General features: G+C 50.9%; 1 protein-coding gene across 1 annotated transcript; it reads left to right on the top strand.

The window, feature by feature from the left end:
- Positions 1-2,676: 2,676 nt before the first annotated feature.
- On the top strand, positions 2,677-17,616 carry LOC143981529 (uncharacterized). Its single transcript, XM_077479454.1, is given in 8 exon segments — positions 2,677-2,794; positions 10,414-10,528; positions 11,192-11,326; positions 11,436-11,559; positions 11,676-11,773; positions 11,882-12,023; positions 12,234-15,571; positions 15,574-17,616. Coding segments are annotated over 7 exon segments (3,945 nt in total). The 5' UTR covers positions 2,677-2,794; positions 10,414-10,450; the 3' UTR covers positions 15,604-17,616.
- The last annotated feature ends 1,824 nt before the right edge of the window (positions 17,617-19,440 follow it).

Raw genomic sequence — 19,440 nt, 5'->3', positions numbered from 1 at the left:
CCGCAGGAGATGGTTTCTAGTGATGTGACCAACGCGAAGGCAGAGGTGAAATGAGCTGGATGGCTTTAAGTAGGCAGGTCAGACGAGCCTCATCGGGAACAGCTGGTAACTGTGGAGAGAGATGAGAGATGGCAATTAGCCAACAGCTGAGCGGCCAGCCCAGAGGAGGAAGGGCTAAGGCAGCCCTGACATGTAGGAGATATCAGTCCTTGCATGGCTGTCTGCCTATAGAGATCTCGGAGTCTGCCAATTAACATTGCAGCTACTAAAGGGTGTCCTGGCCCTAACTCTCTCTCCCACAGTTCTGTTTTAAGAGACAATAAATCTCTTTGCATTCAAGAAGTGTCTGGCGCCCATTGATCTACCTTGGATTACACACACCATGATCGCAACCCACTCTATAAAGAAGGATGTCAGCTGTCCCTAACTCTGGAGGTCACCATTAGGCCTGGAGAGGCTCAGGACTTGGCTACATATATAACAATGCAACTACACTCACCGGGAACTTTATTAGGTCCCCCTTGCTAGTAGCAGGTTGGACCCCCTTTATTAGATCCCCCTTGCTAGTAGCGGGTTGGACCCCCTTTATTAGGTCCCCCTTGCTAGTAGCGGGTTGGACCCCCTTTATTAGATCCCCCTTGCTAGTAGCGGGTTGGACCCCCTTTATTAGATCCCCCTTGCTAGTAGCGGGTTGGTCACAAGTCACTGACGGGCGCTTCTGAGGATCCACTAATAGGGTAGCACTGATGAGCACTGTAGGGCACTAATAGGGCACTTTTCTGGGGCTGCCCTATGAACGTATGTTGCCTGCATGAAGCTTCTGCTCCTTTTTGGGGCAACAAGCTTAGTGCAATTTTTATACGTGTGTTTTGCAACGATTGCGGCGCAATTCTGTCACATGACAATCGCAGCAAAATCCATAGTTGCCAACAGTCCCGAATTTCCCGGGATTAGGACATTTGTCCCGAATTAATTTTTTCCAGGGAAATTCAAATTCCCCGTTTTTCGCCTTTTTCATTAAAATGGCGGCTGGCGGAGACATTGTCTCCGCCGGCCGTGGACCTCTAGCGGCCGGCGGAGACAATGTCTCCGCCAGCCGCCATTTTAATGAAGACCAGAAGGTGGTCTTCAATAGAGATGCTGCGGCGCCGCCCACCCCCGCTGCCAGTGTGTGTGTGAAGTGCAGTGGGCGGCGCCGCAGTTCAAAGTCTCCGTGCGGCAACGATGGCGTGCCGCGTCTCGGGGCCAGTCTGGATGTCGGGGGCCAGTCTGGATGTCGGGGGCCTGTCTGTGGATGTCGGGGGCCAGTCTGGATGTCGGGGGCCTGTCTGTGGATGTTGGGGGCCAGTCTGGATGTCGGGGGCCAGTCTGTGTATGGTGGGGGCCAGTCTGGATGTCGGGGGCCAGTCTGTGGATGTCGGGGGCCAGTCTGTGTATGTCGGGGGCCAGTCTGTGTATGTGGGGGCCAGTCTGTGTATGTCGGGGCCAGTCTGTGTATGTCGGGGGCCAGTCTGTGTATGTCGGGGGCCAGTCTATGTATGTGGGGGCCAGTCTGTGTATGTCGGGGGCCAGTCTGTGTATGTCGGGGGCCAGTCTATGTATGTGGGGGCCAGTCTGTGTATGTCGGGGCCAGTCTGTGTATGTCGGGGGCCAGTCTGGATGTCGGGGGCCAGTCTGTGTATGTTGGGGCCCAGTGAGTCTGGATGTCGGGGGGGCCAGTGAGTCTGAATGTGGGGGGCGCCAGTGAGTCTGAATGTCGGGGGCGCCAGTGAGTCTGGATGTCAGAGGGGCCATTCAGAGTCTGGATATCAGAGGGGCACCAGATGTAAGGAGGGGCTCCGCTGATGGAGACACAGATGTGAGGAAGGCTGCTCTGATGGGGCACCTGATGTAAGGAGGGACTCTGCTGGGGGCACCTGATGTAAGGAGGGACTCTGCCGGGGGCACCTGATGGCATCTGATGTCAGGTAACGTGGCTAGTGACGCGCTCAGGGCTCCCACTGATTCTGCATTACGGTGAGTTGAATGATTTCATTTCATATTACAATGTAATAATAGAAATAATGCGCTTCAATCATCCTGACACCATAACAATCATGGTGCCGGGATGATTGAAGCGCCAATACCAGGTATTTGGAGTATCTTTATCTGCTGATTGTCAAACTCTGGAAAACACACATTGCTATTGTGGTGTAGGATCGGGGGGCTGCTGTCCCTCCATCCCTCCACCCTTTCCCTCTCCAATCCGCATTCATCACAGACACTAACCACACCCTTTAAGCCACGCCCCATGTAAGCCACACCCACTATTTTACGTAAACCACGTGTGCCACATTTTCAGCTTTTTCTATGCCACACCTATAACTGCATACCCCGCCCCCTAATTATAACATAACTCCGCCTACTACAAAATTGTCCCGAATTTTTTTTTTTACAATGTTGGCAACTATGAAAATCCAATCACTTTTGGGGTGTCATTGAAGATAAAGGGCCACGCTATTTGTACATGCTACCAATTTCTAATAAAGTTTATACCTGTTAAAAAAAATTAAAAAATAATGGCGCCCAAATGCCAGCTTTGTGTTCGGCTGTATTTTATGTGAAGGAGGCCAGGGACATTTCTCAGGATTGTAGTTCCTCTTATCTCCACCAGGTGGCAATCTAAGTTATACCAGTACAGGAAGTCTCTATGGAAGACAGGAAGTGATGTCAGGATATAAACAGGAAGTTCCGGGTGAGAGGTGAGTCGGGAGGAAGTAGAGAGGAGACATTGCTGGAACTGGCAGGAGAGAAGGTGATTGGATCTTATTTCCTATTTATTATTATTACAGCACTTTATATATACAATGTACATTCACACCAACCCTGCCCCCAGGAGCTCACAATCTAATCTCCATAATGTACCTTCATACACCTACTGGGGCCATTTCTAGACCGGAGACTGTCCACCAATCAATAGCACTACCCTACCACCTGACTATTACCCCCCCCCCCACACCTGACTACTACCCCCCACCTGACTACTACTATCCTCCTCCCCCCACCTGACTACTACTACCCCCCCCCCACCTGACTACTACTACCCCCCCACCTGACTACTACCCCCACATGACTACTACTATCCTCCTCCCCCCACCTGACTACTACCCCCTACCTGACTATTACCCCCCACCTGACTACTACTACCCCCCCACCTGACTACCACTATCCTCCTCCCCCCCCCACTTGACTACTATCCTCCCCCCGACTACTATTCCCATCCACCCGACTACTACCCCCCCTTATCCACCCCGCTGTCCACAAATGGGGTGTGGTTTTGGGAGGATGGGGGTGTGGTTTTGGGAGGATGTCCATGCACACCCTCTCAGAGCCAGAAGACCAGGCTGTTGCTGTCTTTTTGCTATAGCGTAGTTGGGAAGGGGTTAAGGCCCTCCAACTGGCCACACCCACTTCTCATCACAGTATGCTGAGCGCATCGCATTACTTCCCTCTTACAGCCACCCAAAAATGTTTACAACCCTACAGTGTATAGTACAAAACCGGACCGAGTGCGGGGGCTGCCACAGTGTTTGGGTTGAAGAAAAGGTGGTGACCTTATGTGCCGCGTGTTCACCCACTCCTATGGGAGGGCCTGTGCACACGGCGGCTCCTCCTTCTCTGGGGCGGGCCTGCGCACACGGCGGCTGCTCCTCCTCTGGGGCGGGCCTGCGCACACGGCGGCTGCTCCTCCTCTGGGGCGGGCCTGCGCACATGGCGGCTGCTCCTCCTCTGGGGCGGGCCTGCACACACGGCTCCTCCTCTGGGGCGGGCCTGCGCACATGGCGGCTGCTCCTCCTCTGGGGCGGGCCTGCACACACGGCTCCTCCTCTGGGGCGGGCCTGCACACACGGCTCCTCCTCTGGGGCGGGCCTGCGCACCACGGCTCTAAGGTGGATGCACGCACATCTGCATGGAGTATATTACTGGTTACTCATCATTGCCGCATATCAGCTCTACCTTATCAATGCATCAATTCATCATCGGTGCAGCCTCGTGTGACGGAACCGATCCCACACTCCGACTGAGTGCTTCCGTCAGTATACCCCTTCCTAAGTCCTGGAACACGAGTCCAATGGATCTGGCTATAGGAACCCCCAAGAACCAGACAACACCAGTCTTGGAGGACATCAGGAATGACCTTTATTTGAGATCTCCCACAAATATATACAGCAGGATGACTAAAACCTAACCTAATTAGCATGAGCTAATTATCTAATCAACACTCAGACTAGTTGACTGAGGGATAAGACTTTTCGGCTCCTAGCTCACTAACAATTCAACTGCAGGTTAATTGGCACAAACAACAAAACAACAATTGGTGAAATATTCTTTAGAATCTGTGTCAAGCCAGACTAGACTCCTTTACATCATGCAAGACAGACAGGTGGCTGGAGGTGATGACATTCGCATCTAAGAGTTTGTGTCCCAACAGTGTGATTCAGTCTATTGCTAATATGGCAAATACATATCCAGAGTCTGTGTGTCTTGGGGGGATATGGACCTGAATCCAAGTAACACCTCAGGGGTCCCCAGACATACAGCTCACAAAGAGCACCCCCCCCCCCCAAATGCCAGGGCCCATAATCCCAAGGCAAGAGGCTCGCATTCTGTCCCCTCCAAGAGCCTCTGTCCCAGCTAGGTCTGTCACACCTCATCATCGCCCATCGGTGTGGCCTCTCACTGCATATCACAGGAAGTAATCGGGAGGAGAGTTGGCCGGATCACACAGAGGATCTCCCGCTGAGACCGCTTGAATCAGAAATGCCGGCCGCTGTTAGTCAAAGTCCCACCTCCTGGGATAGACGGCACACTGATTACATTTCCTGGCATTGGACCGCTGTGCTGTCTATCCCCGGAGGCGGTCCGGGAGGCGGGACTTTGACTGACAGAGGCGGCATTTCTGATCCAAGCGGTCTCATCGGGAGATCCTCTCTGTGATCCTGGCTGGTCGCCTCTGTCAGAGGGGGTGGTGCCGAGCATCAGGCCGCCCCCTGCACCACACTCCTTTTCAGCTCCTTTCCACTCCCCAAATGCAGGCAGGCGGGAGGAAATGTTGAGGTGTGTATACAGAGATGTCCATTTTGTACATATAGTGGCTTTTCGGATCGACGCGTTTCATGAGTAACTCTCTTCCTTGGGAAGCACGCCCTTTTTGTACATCATGCAGACACAAGTCCAGTCTACGAAGGCTTGTAGATTGTACAGAACGGACGTCACTGTATGCGTCACTGTATCATACATGCGTCATACACGCGTCATACACCGCACTCCATGTGCTTGTGGTAATTGTTCAGTAAAGGTTGTGAAGGTTTCGTCTCCCTGCGGTGCACTTGCAGTCCCCTAATTCTGCTTCTCTCCTTAGAGTGGTTGCAGATCCTCCGTATCCCCAGCGAAGTGACCGGCCTCACGTGATACACGGAGATGAGAGAAAGTTGTACCTGTTTTATCTACAGTTCTCTCTTCTCTACATCTATTCAAAGTGCAGAATTTATAAAGCTTGTCTGAGCCATCAGAAGGAAGGGGCGGAGTGCTGAAGTTATGCTCTGCAGAGCCCAGTGAGGAGAGCTCTTAGAGCTGATTGGAGGGAAGGGATTGGGGGTGGGGGTGGGGTGGGATACTCCGGAAATAGTGACTTGTAAGAGGAGGACGCCCTTCACTAGGTGAGATTTCTTTGAATGGTCTGTACTCCAGCGTCGGGTTTTGCTGGTAGCTAGGAGCTCTTGTTGAATACCACCTTGGGGGTTCCGCAGGGCGCAGAGTCTAAGCCCCAGCCTGCTTCTTCATTGGGGCCCCTGATAGAGGGGATGGGCTTTCAGCAAACTGAAACCAGATCACAACCCCCCCCCCCGGTAGGCCCGTCTGATGACGTGAAGACGACTTGTGTGTGCGGAGTACAGATACCAGGAGACAGAAGAGGATCTGAGAAATGAGCCAAAGCCTGGAATCTGCATGGGGGAGGTGCCAGAAAGAAGCCTTTACTGCGCCACAGAGAGGCGGGCGAGGCGCGTCGTCTGCCATATTGTAATCTGTATTTTTGTGACATTGGCGCAGGAAAGGTTCCACCGTGCAGCTGAATTTTGTTCAAGTGTCTTCATATTTTGCTCCTTGAAACAACCACACCTTCTTTTTCCAGAGCAGCCGGTATCCCCCCCTGAGGTGACCTGCGGGGGGCTTTTCTATGTACCCCGAACAATTCTTCTGGCAGTTGGGGCTGAGATCTTTCTTGGTATTATGAGATCCTGAAATTTCCACTCCTTTTAATAAATGATTGAACAGCACTGATTGGAATATTCAAGGCTTTGAATATCTTTTTATATCCTTTTCCATCTTTACAATGTTCCAGTACCTTGTTACGCAAATCTTTTGACAGTTCTTTTCTGCTCTCCCTGGCTCGGTATCTAGCCTGCTCCGTGCATCCACGTGAGAGCTAACAAACTCGTTGACTGTTTATACACAGACAGGAGAAATGACCTCCTGCGTGTGTCTGCACCGAGGCCAAACATTGTGGGGGAGGGTAACTTTTCATCAGGGACATTTGGGGGATTTCTGGTATCATTAGGATTTAAAAAGGAGCCAAACAACTCCTGTGATGATAAATGGCTTCATATCATCACTATCCGAAAATAAGACAATAGGGACCTCCTCCAAAGGTCAGAAGGCAGGTCACCAGAGGCCCGCGGGTGAGCGCAGAGGCCGGCCGGGCCCGCGGGTGAGCGCAGAGGCCGGCCATGCCCATGCGAATGGTATCACAGCTCTAGAAGAACCACTGCAGCAAGGAGATAAGAATTTCACAAACAGAAATCTGTAGGCCAGACCGTGACATCCAGAAAGAAAGGGGGGGGGGGAGGGGCAGAACTGAGACCCTGTAAGAGCCATCTCACAGAGAGCTACCGCTGGCACCCCAAAAGTAGAACAGTACACAGTCAGTAGGATCCTGAGCTCGGGTCAGTACTCTTGATGTCCCAGGGCAGCTACATACCTTCCAGCAGGTACTTCTCAGTGAGTTCTCCACACCAGATACCCAGCTTGAAAAGTAATTAGAAATAGCGCCCCCCCCCCCCCCCCCCCGGCTCTGCTATCGCTGGGACCTCAGTGAACATCAGCAGACTCCAGCAGAGCTGTCTCAAAGGGGCAGCAGCCCCTGAGGCTGGGAACTTCTCCAGCAGGACAAAGACTGGGCTGCTCCAGGCTATTTATGTTCTCCCCAGCCACCTTCTGGGCGCACCTCCCCAGGGATTGGCTGCAGCACCATAAATATTCAAGCTGCCCATTTGACTCCCCCAGCCCTCTATGTTTTGGAAGGCTCCAGAATACAGGGGGAAGAAATCAAACCTGCAGCCTGTGAAATCTACAACAGCCCAAAGAAATCAATAGCTGCCCCAATAATTAGAGAAGAGCCAAAAACGAAATGTACCGATCATCCTATACTAGGAGGGAGCTACATCAGGCCAGCCCATTGACTCTAGTTCAGGTTTCTCCAGCTGTAACGCCTGATCCAGGGTTTATATTTTATTTATGGAACTTCTTTCTCATGACATTTTCTACACTTGGTTGGAATTTAATTAAATATTAGAGTGCAAAAAAACACTTCACCCCCCTTCTGCCTTCCCAACACCCCCCAATCTCCCCAATTCTTCCAAACATATTCCAGCGATAGTCCTCAGGGGTGGTTGGGTCCAGCGTTAGGAGAGCACACGGAAGAGGCCCACGTTAGGACAGCACACGGAAGAGGCCCACGTTAGGACAGCACACGGAAGAGGCCCACGTTAGGAGAGCACACGAAAGAGGCCCACGTTAGGAGAGCACACGGAAGAGGCCCACGTTAGGAGAGCACACGGAAGAGGCCCACGTTAGGAGAGCACACGGAAGAGGCCCACGTTGGGAGAGCACATGGAAGAGGCCCACGTTGGGAGAGCACATGGAAGAGGCCCACGTTAGGAGAGCACATGGAAGAGGCCCACGTTAGGAGAGCAAATGGAAGAGGTCCAGCATTAGGAGAGCACATGGAAGAGGTGCAGCATTAGGAGAGCACATGGAAGAGGCCCACGTTAGGAGAGCGCATGGAAGAGGTCCAGCATTAGGAGAGCGCATGGAAGAGGTCCAGCATTAGGAGAGCGCATGGAAGAGGCCCAGCATTAGGAGAGCGCATGGAAGAGGCCCAGCATTAGGAGAGCGCATGGAAGAGGCCCAGCATTAGGAGAGCGCATGGAAGAGGCCCAGCATTAGGAGAGCGCATGGAAGAGGCCCAGCATTAGGAGAGCGCATGGAAGAGGCCCAGCATTAGGAGAGCGCATGGAAGAGGCCCAGCATTAGGAGAGCGCATGGAAGAGGCCCAGCATTAGGAGAGCGCATGGAAGAGGCCCAGCATTAGGAGAGCGCATGGAAGAGGCCCAGCATTAGGAGAGCGCATGGAAGAGGCCCAGCATTAGGAGAGCGCATGGAAGAGGCCCAGCATTAGGAGAGCGCATGGAAGAGGCCCAGCATTAGGAGAGCAAATGGAAGAGGCCCAGCATTAGGAGAGCACATGGAAGAGGTCCAGCATTAGGAGAGCACATGGAAGAGGTCCAGCATTAGGAGAGCACATGGAAGAGGTCCAGCATTAGGAGAGCACATGGAAGAGGTCCAGCATTAGGAGAGCACATGGAAGAGGCCCAGCATTAGGAGAGCACATGGAAGAGGTCCAGCATTAGGAGAGCACATGGAAGAGGTCCAGCATTAGGAGAGCACATGGAAGAGGTCCAGCATTAGGAGAGCACATGGAAGAGGTCCAGCATTAGGAGAGCACATGGAAGAGGTCCAGCATTAGGAGAGCACATGGAAGAGGTCCAGCATTAGGAGAGCACATGGAAGAGGTCCAGCATTAGGAGAGCACATGGAAGAGGTCCAGCATTAGGAGAGCACATGGAAGAGGTCCAGCATTAGGAGAGCACATGGAAGAGGCCCAGCATTAGGAGAGCACATGGAAGAGGTCCAGCATTAGGAGAGCAAATGGAAGAGGCCCAGCATTAGGAGAGCACATGGAAGAGGTCCAGCATTAGGAGAGCAAATGGAAGAGGTGCAGCATTAGGAGAGCACATGGAAGAGGTCCACATTAGGAGAGCACATGGAAGAGGTCCACATTAGGAGAGCACATGGAAGAGGCCCAGCATTAGGAGAGCACATGGAAGAGGCCCAGCATTAGGTGAGCACATGGAAGAGGCCCAGCATTAGGTGAGCACATGGAAGAGGTCCAGCATTAGGAGAGCACATGGAAGAGGTCCAGCATTAGGAGAGCACATGGAAGAGGCCCAGCATTAGGAGAGCACATGGAAGAGGTCCAGCATTAGGAGAGCACATGGAAGAGGTCCAGCATTAGGAGAGCACATGGAAGAGGTCCAGCATTAGGAGAGCACATGGAAGAGGTCCAGCATTAGGAGAGCACATGGAAGAGGAGCACATAGAAGAGGTCCAGCATTAGGAGAGATGAGGAAGAGTGAATATCGGACTTTCTCAACACAGAGGAGCCTTGTAATAACTTTCCGGTCTGAGGGAACCCTTTGCTAATGATGATATCTACATCTCATGATACATTGGTGTGATGCTCAGGGGGAAGAAGTAGCCTCTTACAGATGGCTAAAAAGATGAATGTTGTCGGTGGGAACTTATCTGAGAGTCAGAAGCTGCTCATTGCTCAGGGAACCCCTAGAAACCTCTGGAGGAGCATTAGAGTTCTGTGGAACTGTGGTTGGGAAGCCCTGGAGTAGAGTCCGACCATCACTAGGACAGGATGTGGTCACCTGGATTGGACATTTGGGGACACAAGGCAAATGTTTTCCTGCACTAAAATGATAGAATTGAAGCCGAGATACGCCTACCTGGAAACGTTTAAAAATGAGTGGCCCTGAGAATGGGGGGAGGGTCAGGGGGTGGTGCATGGAGCGGGGTGTGTAATGCCATGCCAAATGGTAGGTGTGGCCAAATTCTGATTTCAAAGTGGTCAGGACTTGGGGGTGGGGTATGGTTAAATAGAACCCAAGCCTATGCCGCTGTAGGTCAGCGATCCGTAATACGCAGAGTGAAGGGGTCAGGAGTATAGAACGCCCCAATAGTGTTCCCTATACAGAAACCTCTAAAGAAGAATATAAATCCTTCCCTCCCCCGCTGACCTCTCCGCTGAGCGCTGCCTACACCCCGCAACACAGTAATGGAGGCCGGAGCTGGACAGAAGAAGATCAGATCGTTGTTTAGGTGAGACCATAAGAGAGAAAACAACAAACACCCCAATAACAGAGAGAGGGTACAGATGTGAGAGCAGAGTCCCCTATTACCCCCTTACATCCCAATCCTAATATACAACCAATACAGTCCAGATAATCCTACACTGTCTGTCTACAGAGGAATCCGCATAGACCAGGTGACCCCACCAATCAGGATGGAGGAGGACCGGAGTCACATGACTGAGAGGATACTAAACCTCACCCTGGAGATCATCTACCTGCTGACCGGAGAGGTGAGGAGGATTCTGGGAGGTCACGTGACATCACTCTTATCTCTATTAATAAAACACAGACCTGACCGGAGAGGTGAGGAGGATTCTGGGGGGGTCACATGACCTGACCGGAGAGGCGAGGAGGATTCTGGGGGGGTCACATGACCCGACCGGAGAGGTGAGGAGGATTCTGGGGGGGTCACATGACATGACCGGAGAGGTGAGGATTCTGGGGGGTCACATGACATGACCGGAGAGGCGAGGAGGATTCCGGGGGGTCACATGACATGACCGGAGAGGTTACATGACATGACCGGAGAGGTCACATGACATGACCGGAGAGGTCAAGAGGATTCTGGGAGGTCACATGACATGACCGGAGAGGTGAGGGGGATTCTGGGGGGGTCACATGACATGACCGGAGAGGTGAGGGGGATTCTGGGGGGGGTCACATGACATGACCGGAGAGGTGAGGGGGATTCTGGGGGGTCACATGACATGACCGGAGAGGTGAGGGGGATTCTGGGAGGTCACATGACATGACTGGAGAGGTGAGGGGGATTCTGGGGGGGTCACATGACATGACCGGAGAGGTGAGGGGGATTCTGGGAGGTCACATGACATGACCGGAGAGGTGAGGAGGATTCTGGGAATGTGATATATGACTATTTTTCCTAAATACAGAGATTTCCTCCTGTGAAGTCTGGAGATCACATGACCATCTTGGTGCCTCCACCTCCCTCCCGGACACCTGAGAAAACCATCAACAAGAAGATCCTGGAACTGACCACCATGATGGTCCATCTGCTGACAGGAGAGGTGAGGAGGATTGTGGGGGGTCACATGACAGGAGAGGTGAGGAGGATTCTGGGAATTGTGGGACATTATCCAGTAACAGACAAGGGATGTGTATCATTGTGTGTGTCAGGTTCCTATAAGGTGTCAGGATGTCACTGTCTATTTCTCCATGGAGGAGTGGGAGTATTTAGAAGGACACAAGGATCTCTACAAGGACGTCATGATGGACAATCAGCCGCCCCTCACATCACCGGGTAAGAGGAGACTTTATTGTAAAGGAGAGAGCAGTACGGAGGCTCCACCTAGATCCCCCATCATCTGATAAACACATAGAAACAATGTATTCAGTCAGTGTGTGTGTTTCCTACAGATGGATCCAGTAATGGGAACCCACCAGAGAGATGTCCCCGTCCTCTGTATTCCCGGGATTCCACACAGGAAGGTCACACCATCCCCCACTGTTACAAGGTTGGCATAGCCGAGTATCTCTAGAACATGGACTGGTGGAGACGACTTTTGTATTTTTTATGTGAGTTTATTGTACAGATGATATTTTCTCTCCTCCTCTTGGTTTAGGGTGAAGATCTGATAGATATAGAATTTGAGGTGAAATCAGAAGAAGAAGAGAGGTATGTGAGGGATGATCAGCAGTCTATGGAGGAGGATGGAATAACGGGGACACTTGTAGAGGAGGACACTCCTACAGAGATCAGCACAGGTGGGTCATTAACACTAAATCCATTCTATGTTGTACATTACATACTCCTGACCCATTAACTGGTAGGAGATCAGAGGACCCCTTTACTAGTTACCTTGAGGGGGGAATTGTAAGATCCTCAGAGACAAAGCTGCCTGATGTGGGCGGAGTCCTGGTTTAGGGGAACCAATCAGCTGATGTCTAGTAATAATCTTTGTATTTCTATTTTAGTAGATGGACGGGAGATGAGGAAAACCTCAGAGGATTGTCTCACTTTGTCTCCAGACTGTGAAGTAGAAGATGAGGACATCACACAGTATAGTCCAGGAGAAAACCCGACTACCTCAAATGTCCATCCGGCACCACACAGTGTAGATGGACCATCGTATTCCTCTTATCCCGAGGAACCTCAGACTGTGCGGGACGGTGCCGGACCATCGTATTCCTCTTATCCTGAGGAACCTCAGACTGTGCGGGACGGTGCCGGACCATCGTGTTCCTCTTATCCCGAGGAACCTCAGACTGTGCGGGACGGTGCCGGACCATCGTATTCCTCTTATCCCGAGGAACCTCAGACTGTGCGGGACGGTGCCGGACCATCGTATTCCTCTTGTCCCGAGGAACCTCAGACTGTGCGGGACGGTGCCGGACCATCGTATTCCTCTTGTCCCGAGGAACCTCAGACTGTGCGGGGCGGTGCCGGACCATCGTATTCCTCTTATCCCGAGGAACCTCAGACTGTGCGGGACGGTGCCGGACCATCGTATTCCTCTTGTCCCGAGGAACCTCAGACTGTGCGGGGCGGTGCCGGACCATCGTATTCCTCTTATCCCGAGGAACCTCAGACTGTGCGGGACGGTGCCGGACCATCGTATTCCTCTTATCCTGAGGAACCTCAGACTGTGCGGGACGGTGCCGGACCATCGTATTCCTCTTATCCTGAGGAACCTCAGACTGTGCGGGACGGTGCCGGACCATCGTATTCCTCTTATCCCGAGGAACCTCAGACTGTGCGGGACGGTGCCGGACCGTCGTATTCCTCTTATCCTGAGGAACCTCAGACTGTGCGGGACGGTGCCGGACCGTCGTATTCCTCTTATCCTGAGGAACCTCAGACTGTGCGGGACGGTGCCGGACCGTCGTATTCCTCTTATCCCGAGGAGCCTCAGACTGTGCGGGACGGTGCCGGACCATCGTATTCCTCTTATCCCGAGGAGCCTCAGACTGTGCGGGACGGTGCCGGACCATCGTATTCCTCTTATCCTGAGGAACCTCAGACTGTGCGGGGCGGTGCCGGACCGTCGTATTCCTCTTATCCTGAGGAACCTCAGACTGTGCGGGACGGTGCCGGACCATCGTATTCCTCTTATCCTGAGGAACCTCAGACTGTGCGGGACGGTGCCGGACCATCGTATTCCTCTTATCCCGAGGAACCTCAGACTGTGCGGGACGGTGCCGGACCGTCGTATTCCTCTTATCCTGAGGAACCTCAGACTGTGCAGGACGGTGCCGGACCGTCGTATTCCTCTTATCCTGAGGAACCTCAGACTGTGCGGGACGGTGCCGGACCGTCGTATTCCTCTTATCCTGAGGAACCTCAGACTGTGCGTGACGGTGCCGGACCATCGTATTCCTCTTATCCCGAGGAGCCTCAGACTGAGAGGGAAGGTGCCGGACCATCGTATTCCTCTTATCCCGAGGTACCTCAGACTGTGCGGGACGGTGCCGGACCATCGTATTCCTCTTATCCTGAGGAACCTCAGACTGTGCGGGGCGGTGCCGGACCGTCGTATTCCTCTTATCCTGAGGAACCTCAGACTGTGCGGGACGGTGCCGGACCATCGTATTCCTCTTATCCTGAGGAACCTCAGACTGTGCGGGACGGTGCCGGACCATCGTATTCCTCTTATCCCGAGGAACCTCAGACTGTGCGGGACGGTGCCGGACCGTCGTATTCCTCTTATCCTGAGGAACCTCAGACTGTGCGGGACGGTGCCGGACCGTCGTATTCCTCTTATCCTGAGGAACCTCAGACTGTGCGGGACGGTGCCGGACCGTCGTATTCCTCTTATCCCGAGGAGCCTCAGACTGTGCGGGACGGTGCCGGACCATCGTATTCCTCTTATCCCGAGGAGCCTCAGACTGAGAGGGAAGGTGCCGGACCATCGTATTCCTCTTATCCCGAGGTACCTCAGACTGTGCGGGACGGTGCCGTCCTTCCAACTGCTAAGAGGTTTTCCTGTGCCGAGTGTGGGAAGCGTTTCCTATTTAAATCTGCCCTTAAAGTACATAAAACAGCTCACACAGGTGAGAAGCCGTATTCCTGTCCTGAGTGCGGGAAGTGTTTCCTATTTAAATCCGGCCTTAATGTACATAAAAGAACTCACACAGGTGAGAGGCCCTATTCCTGTACTGAGTGCGGGAAATGTTTTTCAGATAAGTCGCATCTTTATAGACATCAGAGATTGCACACGGGGGAAAAGCCGTATACCTGTTCCGAGTGCGGGAGATGTTTTTCAGACAAGTCCAGTCTTAACAGACATCAGAGATCTCACACGGGGGAGCAGCCGTGTTCCTGTTCTGAGTGCGGGAAATGTTGTGTAAAAAAATCAGAACTGGTCACACACCAGAGAACTCACACGGGGGAGAAGCCGTATTCCTGTCCTAAGTGCGGGAAATGTTTTTCACAGAAGTGCAATCTTTACAGTCATCAGAGATCTCACACGGGGGAGAAGCCGTATTCCTGTCCTGAGTGTGGGAAATGTTTTTCACAGAAGTACAATCTTTATACTCATCAGAGAGTGCACACAGGGGAGAAGCCGTATTCCTGTTCTGAGTGCGGGAAATGTTTTTCACAGAAGTCCTGTCTTAGCACACATCGGAGATTGCACACGGAGGAGAAGCCGTATTCCTGCTCTGAGTGCGGGAAATGTTTTATAAAAAGATCAAACCTTGTCAATCATCAAAGGTTTCATACTGGGGAAATGCCGTATTCCTGTTCTGAGTGCGGGAAATGCTTCGTAAAAAAATCTGAACTTGTCAAACATCAAAGGTCTCACACAGGAAATAAGCCATATTCCTGTCCTGAGTGCGGGAAATGTTTTTCAAGGAAGCCCAGTCTTGCCAATCATCGGAGATTGCACACGGGGGAGAAGCCGTATTCCTGTCCTAACTGCGGGAAATGTTTTTCAGATAAGTCCACGCTTTCCAAACATCAGAGGTCTCACACGGGGGAGAAGCCGCATTCCTGTCCTAATTGTGGGAAATGTTTTTTGCAAAAGTCCGACCTTTACAGACATCAGAGGTCGCACACGGGGGAGAAGCCGCATTCCTGTCCCGAGTGCGGGAAATGTTTTTCTCAGAAATCCAGTCTTTGCACACATCGGAGATCTCACACGGGGGAGAAGCCACTTTCCTGTTCTGAGTGCAGGAAATGTTTTTCACAAAAGTCTGATCTTTCCAGACATCAGAGATCTCACACGGGGGAGAAGCCGTATTCCTGTCCCGAGTGCGGGAAATGTTTTACACAGAAGTCCGATCTTCACAGACATAGACAGAGATTGCACACGGGGGGGAGAAGCCACTTTCCTGTCCTGAGTGAGGGAATTGTTCCTCGCTGAAGTCCTGTCTTCCTACATGTCAGGGGTCCCACACAACCCTTGAGGTGCCTTAGTGCCTTGAGTGCGGGAAATGTCTTCTATATGAATGTTTCTGGACATCACAGCTCTCATGTGGGCACACCCTGATATACACCTCAGATATATAAATTGGGTCGGTGGCTGGTATGTTGGGGTACAAAATCCCTATATAGATTAAGATCAAAATGCCCAAAACATCTGGGGTGCCAAGGTTTGCCATCCCTGGACTAGGATATCACTGAGCCGGGAGAAGTCCTGCTGTACGTTATTTCCTCTGTGGTTGTTACCGTTTCCTCAGGGGAGTAGAGGCTTCACAGAACATGAGAAAGGGGTGAGGAACCATGACAATGCCGTAACATCCACACCTTTAATGTAACGGTAAGAAATGGTACAGGACAGCAAACGGCAAACGTGGTCAGAACATAAGCCAGGGATTGGAAGCCAAAGCGGATAATCAGGAAACCAGAGATCAGCGTAGTCGGAAGCAGAAGAACAGGATCAGGAACGGATGTCAGCCAGGCAAAGTCTTTCACAGGAACACAGCAGAGAATCTCCAGATATGTTGACCAGGCGAAGGCAGGAAAGGAATGAACAAGGCAGTTTAAGTAGCCAGAAGGGGCCTGGCTGTAGGGGGGGGAGTGATGAGCAGATAATGGGGGGGGGAAAAGAGCTATGAGTACCACATCGCCGACAGCCTGAATAAATACAATAAAGTGCAACGTAATGGTAAAAAAATGCAAACGTGGTCAGAACATAAGCCAGGGATTGGAAGCCAAAGTGGATAATCAGGAAGCCAGAGATCAGCGTAGTCAGAAGCAGAAGAACAGGATCAGGAACGGACGTCAGCCGGGCAAAGTCTTTCACAGGAACACAGCAGAGAATCTCCAGATATGTTGACCAGGCGAAGGCAGGAAAGGAATGAACAAGGCAGTTTAAGTAGCCAGAAGGGATCTGGCTATAGGGGGAGGAGTGATGAGCAGATAATGGAAAAAAAAAGGGCTATGAGTACCACAGCGCCGACAGCCTGAATAAATACAAATAAATGCAACGTAATGGTAAAAAAATGCAAACGTGGTCAGAACATAAGCCAGGGATTGGAAGCCAAAGCGGATAATCAGGAAGCCAGAGATCAGCGTAGTCTGAAGCAGAAGAACAGGATCAGGAACGGACGTCAGCCGGGCAAAGTCTTTCACAGGAACACAGCAGAGAATCTCCAGATATGTTGACCAGGCGAAGGCAGGAAAGAAATGAACAAGGCAGTTTATGTAACCAGACTGGGTCTGGCTGTAGGGGGGGGGAGTGATGAGCAGATAATGGAAAAAAAAGGGCTATGAGTACCACAGCGCCGACAGCCTGAATAAATACAAATAAATGCAACGTAATGGTAAAAAAATTAAAATGTGGTCGGAACATAAGCCAGGGATTGGAAGCCAAAGCGGATAATCAGGAAGCCAAAGATCAGCGTAGTCAGAAGCAGAAGATCAGGAACGGATGTCAGCCGGGCAAAGTCTTTCACAGGAACGCAGCAGAGAATCTCCAGATATGTTGACCAGGCGAAGGCAGGAAAGGAATGAACAAGGCAGTTTAAGTAGCCAGAAGGGATCTGGCTGTAGGGGGGGGGGGAGTGATGAGCAGATAATGGAAAAAAAAGGGCTATGAGTACCACAGCGCCGACAGCCTGAATAAATACAATAAAGTGCAACTCTAGTGCATACAAAATGAATCCCAAAATATATATATATCAAGCATGTAGCCAGTGAAAGCTTAAGAAATGTGCAAATATGTGTGAACTTCTAGTAGGAAGGTTCCTTCCACAGGTGCTGCTCTGCTGGAGAGAGTGCAAATCAATATTAACATTATACGTTTTCCCTCCACCTTGGAACTCTGTAAAGATTGATTTTATGATTGTAACTTTGTAACGATTGATTGGAACTTTGTAACAATTGATTTTAATGAATAAAATGAGACGCACTTTACTACGCGGCTCTTTCTCCATATGTCTGTGCCTGAAACCCCCCCCCCCCAGGAAGGATGGCACACAGGAGTTGGTGTTTTCATCACCCCGCTCACCATACTAAGCCCCTGTGCACACGGGTCGGAGATTCCGACAACCAAATCCGTTGGATATTGTCCGACGGATTTTGTCCGAAACTGTTGCATACACACGAGTCGGACGAAGTTGGCGGAAAATCTGATCGTTCAGAACGTGATGACGTTATTTCATTACGATGGGACTACATTCAGGCTAGTAGCCAATAGCTTTGGTGTAGGAATTTGATCTGAGCATGCGTGGCACTTGGTCCGATCGGAATTCTCTACACATGATCGGAGTATGTCCGATCGGAGCATTTTGTCGGAAAATATTTCCGGCAAGTTGGAAAATTTGGTCCGACGGAAACAGTCCGATGGAGACCACACACAGTCGGAATATCCGACCAAACGCTCCGATCGGACACATTCCGTCGGAATCTCCGATCGTGTGTACAAGGGCTAAGCCCACCTGACCCACAACGCAGTACTGCTTGGGGGGGGGGGTCCATTGGATCTGGTGAGTTCAACCATAAGAGGGGGAGGGGGGGGTGAAAGTGCAGCAAGGAGGTAAGAAAACACAAGCAGGAGCTCCAGGCTAACCCGTGACAGATACAGCTGTGCTCATAAGTTTACACACCCCGGCAGAATTGATGATTTATTTTTATTTTTTTATTTTTTAGAGAATATAAATAACACAAAATCTTTTCTTTCACTTGTGGTTAGTTGTAAGGGTTCATTTTTCTTAGACCTGGAACAATCAGTAGAATTCTTTCGGAGCTCCGGAAAGCATTGAGTGCACAAGACAAAACAGTCATTGAATGAATGCTTGGCTTTAATGGAAAAACTTGCATCTTTATACAAATTATGAACAAAGAATATTGTACAGAGGAGGAGGAGGGAGGGAGGACAGAGTTCGTCACATGACACATAATCCTTATACAAACATATAGCCTCTCGGACATTAGTCTTAAACTGGTATTTTAGCTGACGGTTGATATTACCTGAAAACATAATTTAACTAAGTAATGCTGATGTTCTGACTTTGTCTGAAGACATCATTTCAGAACCAGTTATTATCGGACCTTCTCTATACTGCGGTCATCGTGAAAAACAAGACCCTAAAATAAGAAATATTCCTCTGTCAGCTATATTCAAGTTTCAGCCATGTTAACTCTTTCTCCTCCTTCGTTAGTGTTTGGCTGAAGCCATTTATTATCAGTCATCTGTGTTTACTCTCTTTTTATATATCATAATGACAACAGAAATGACCCTGATTAAAAATGTACACACCCCGGTGATTTTGGCCTGATAACATGCACACAAGGTGACACAAAGGGGTTTGAATGGCTATTAAAGGTCACCATCCTCACCTGTGATCTGTTTGTAATTGGTGTGTATAAAAGGTCAATGAGTTTCTGGACTCCTGACAGACCCTTGCATCTTTCATCCAGTGCTGGACTGACCTCTCTGGATTCGGAGTCATGGGGAAAGAAGAATTATCAAAGGATCTGCGGGAAAAGGTAGTTGGACTGTATAAAACAGGAAAGGGATATAAAAAAGACATCCAAGGAATTGAGAATCCAATCAGCAGTGATCAAACTCTAATCAAGAAGTAGAAAACGAGGGGTTCTGTTGAAACCAAACCACGGTCAGGTAGACCAACTAAAATTTCAGCCACAACTGCCAGGGAAAATGTTCGGGATGCAAAGAAAACCCCACAAATAACTTCAGATGAAATACAGGACTCTCTGAAAACATGTGGTGTGGCT

This window comes from Lithobates pipiens, unplaced genomic scaffold (assembly GCF_037356315.1).
Source record: "Lithobates pipiens isolate NorthernLeopardFrog02 unplaced genomic scaffold, aLitPip1_a1.2 Scaffold_16, whole genome shotgun sequence".
Lineage (NCBI taxonomy): Eukaryota > Metazoa > Chordata > Amphibia > Anura > Ranidae > Lithobates > Lithobates pipiens.
Note: the sequence above shows the minus strand (reverse complement) of the source record. Positions and strands in the feature narration are given on the sequence as shown.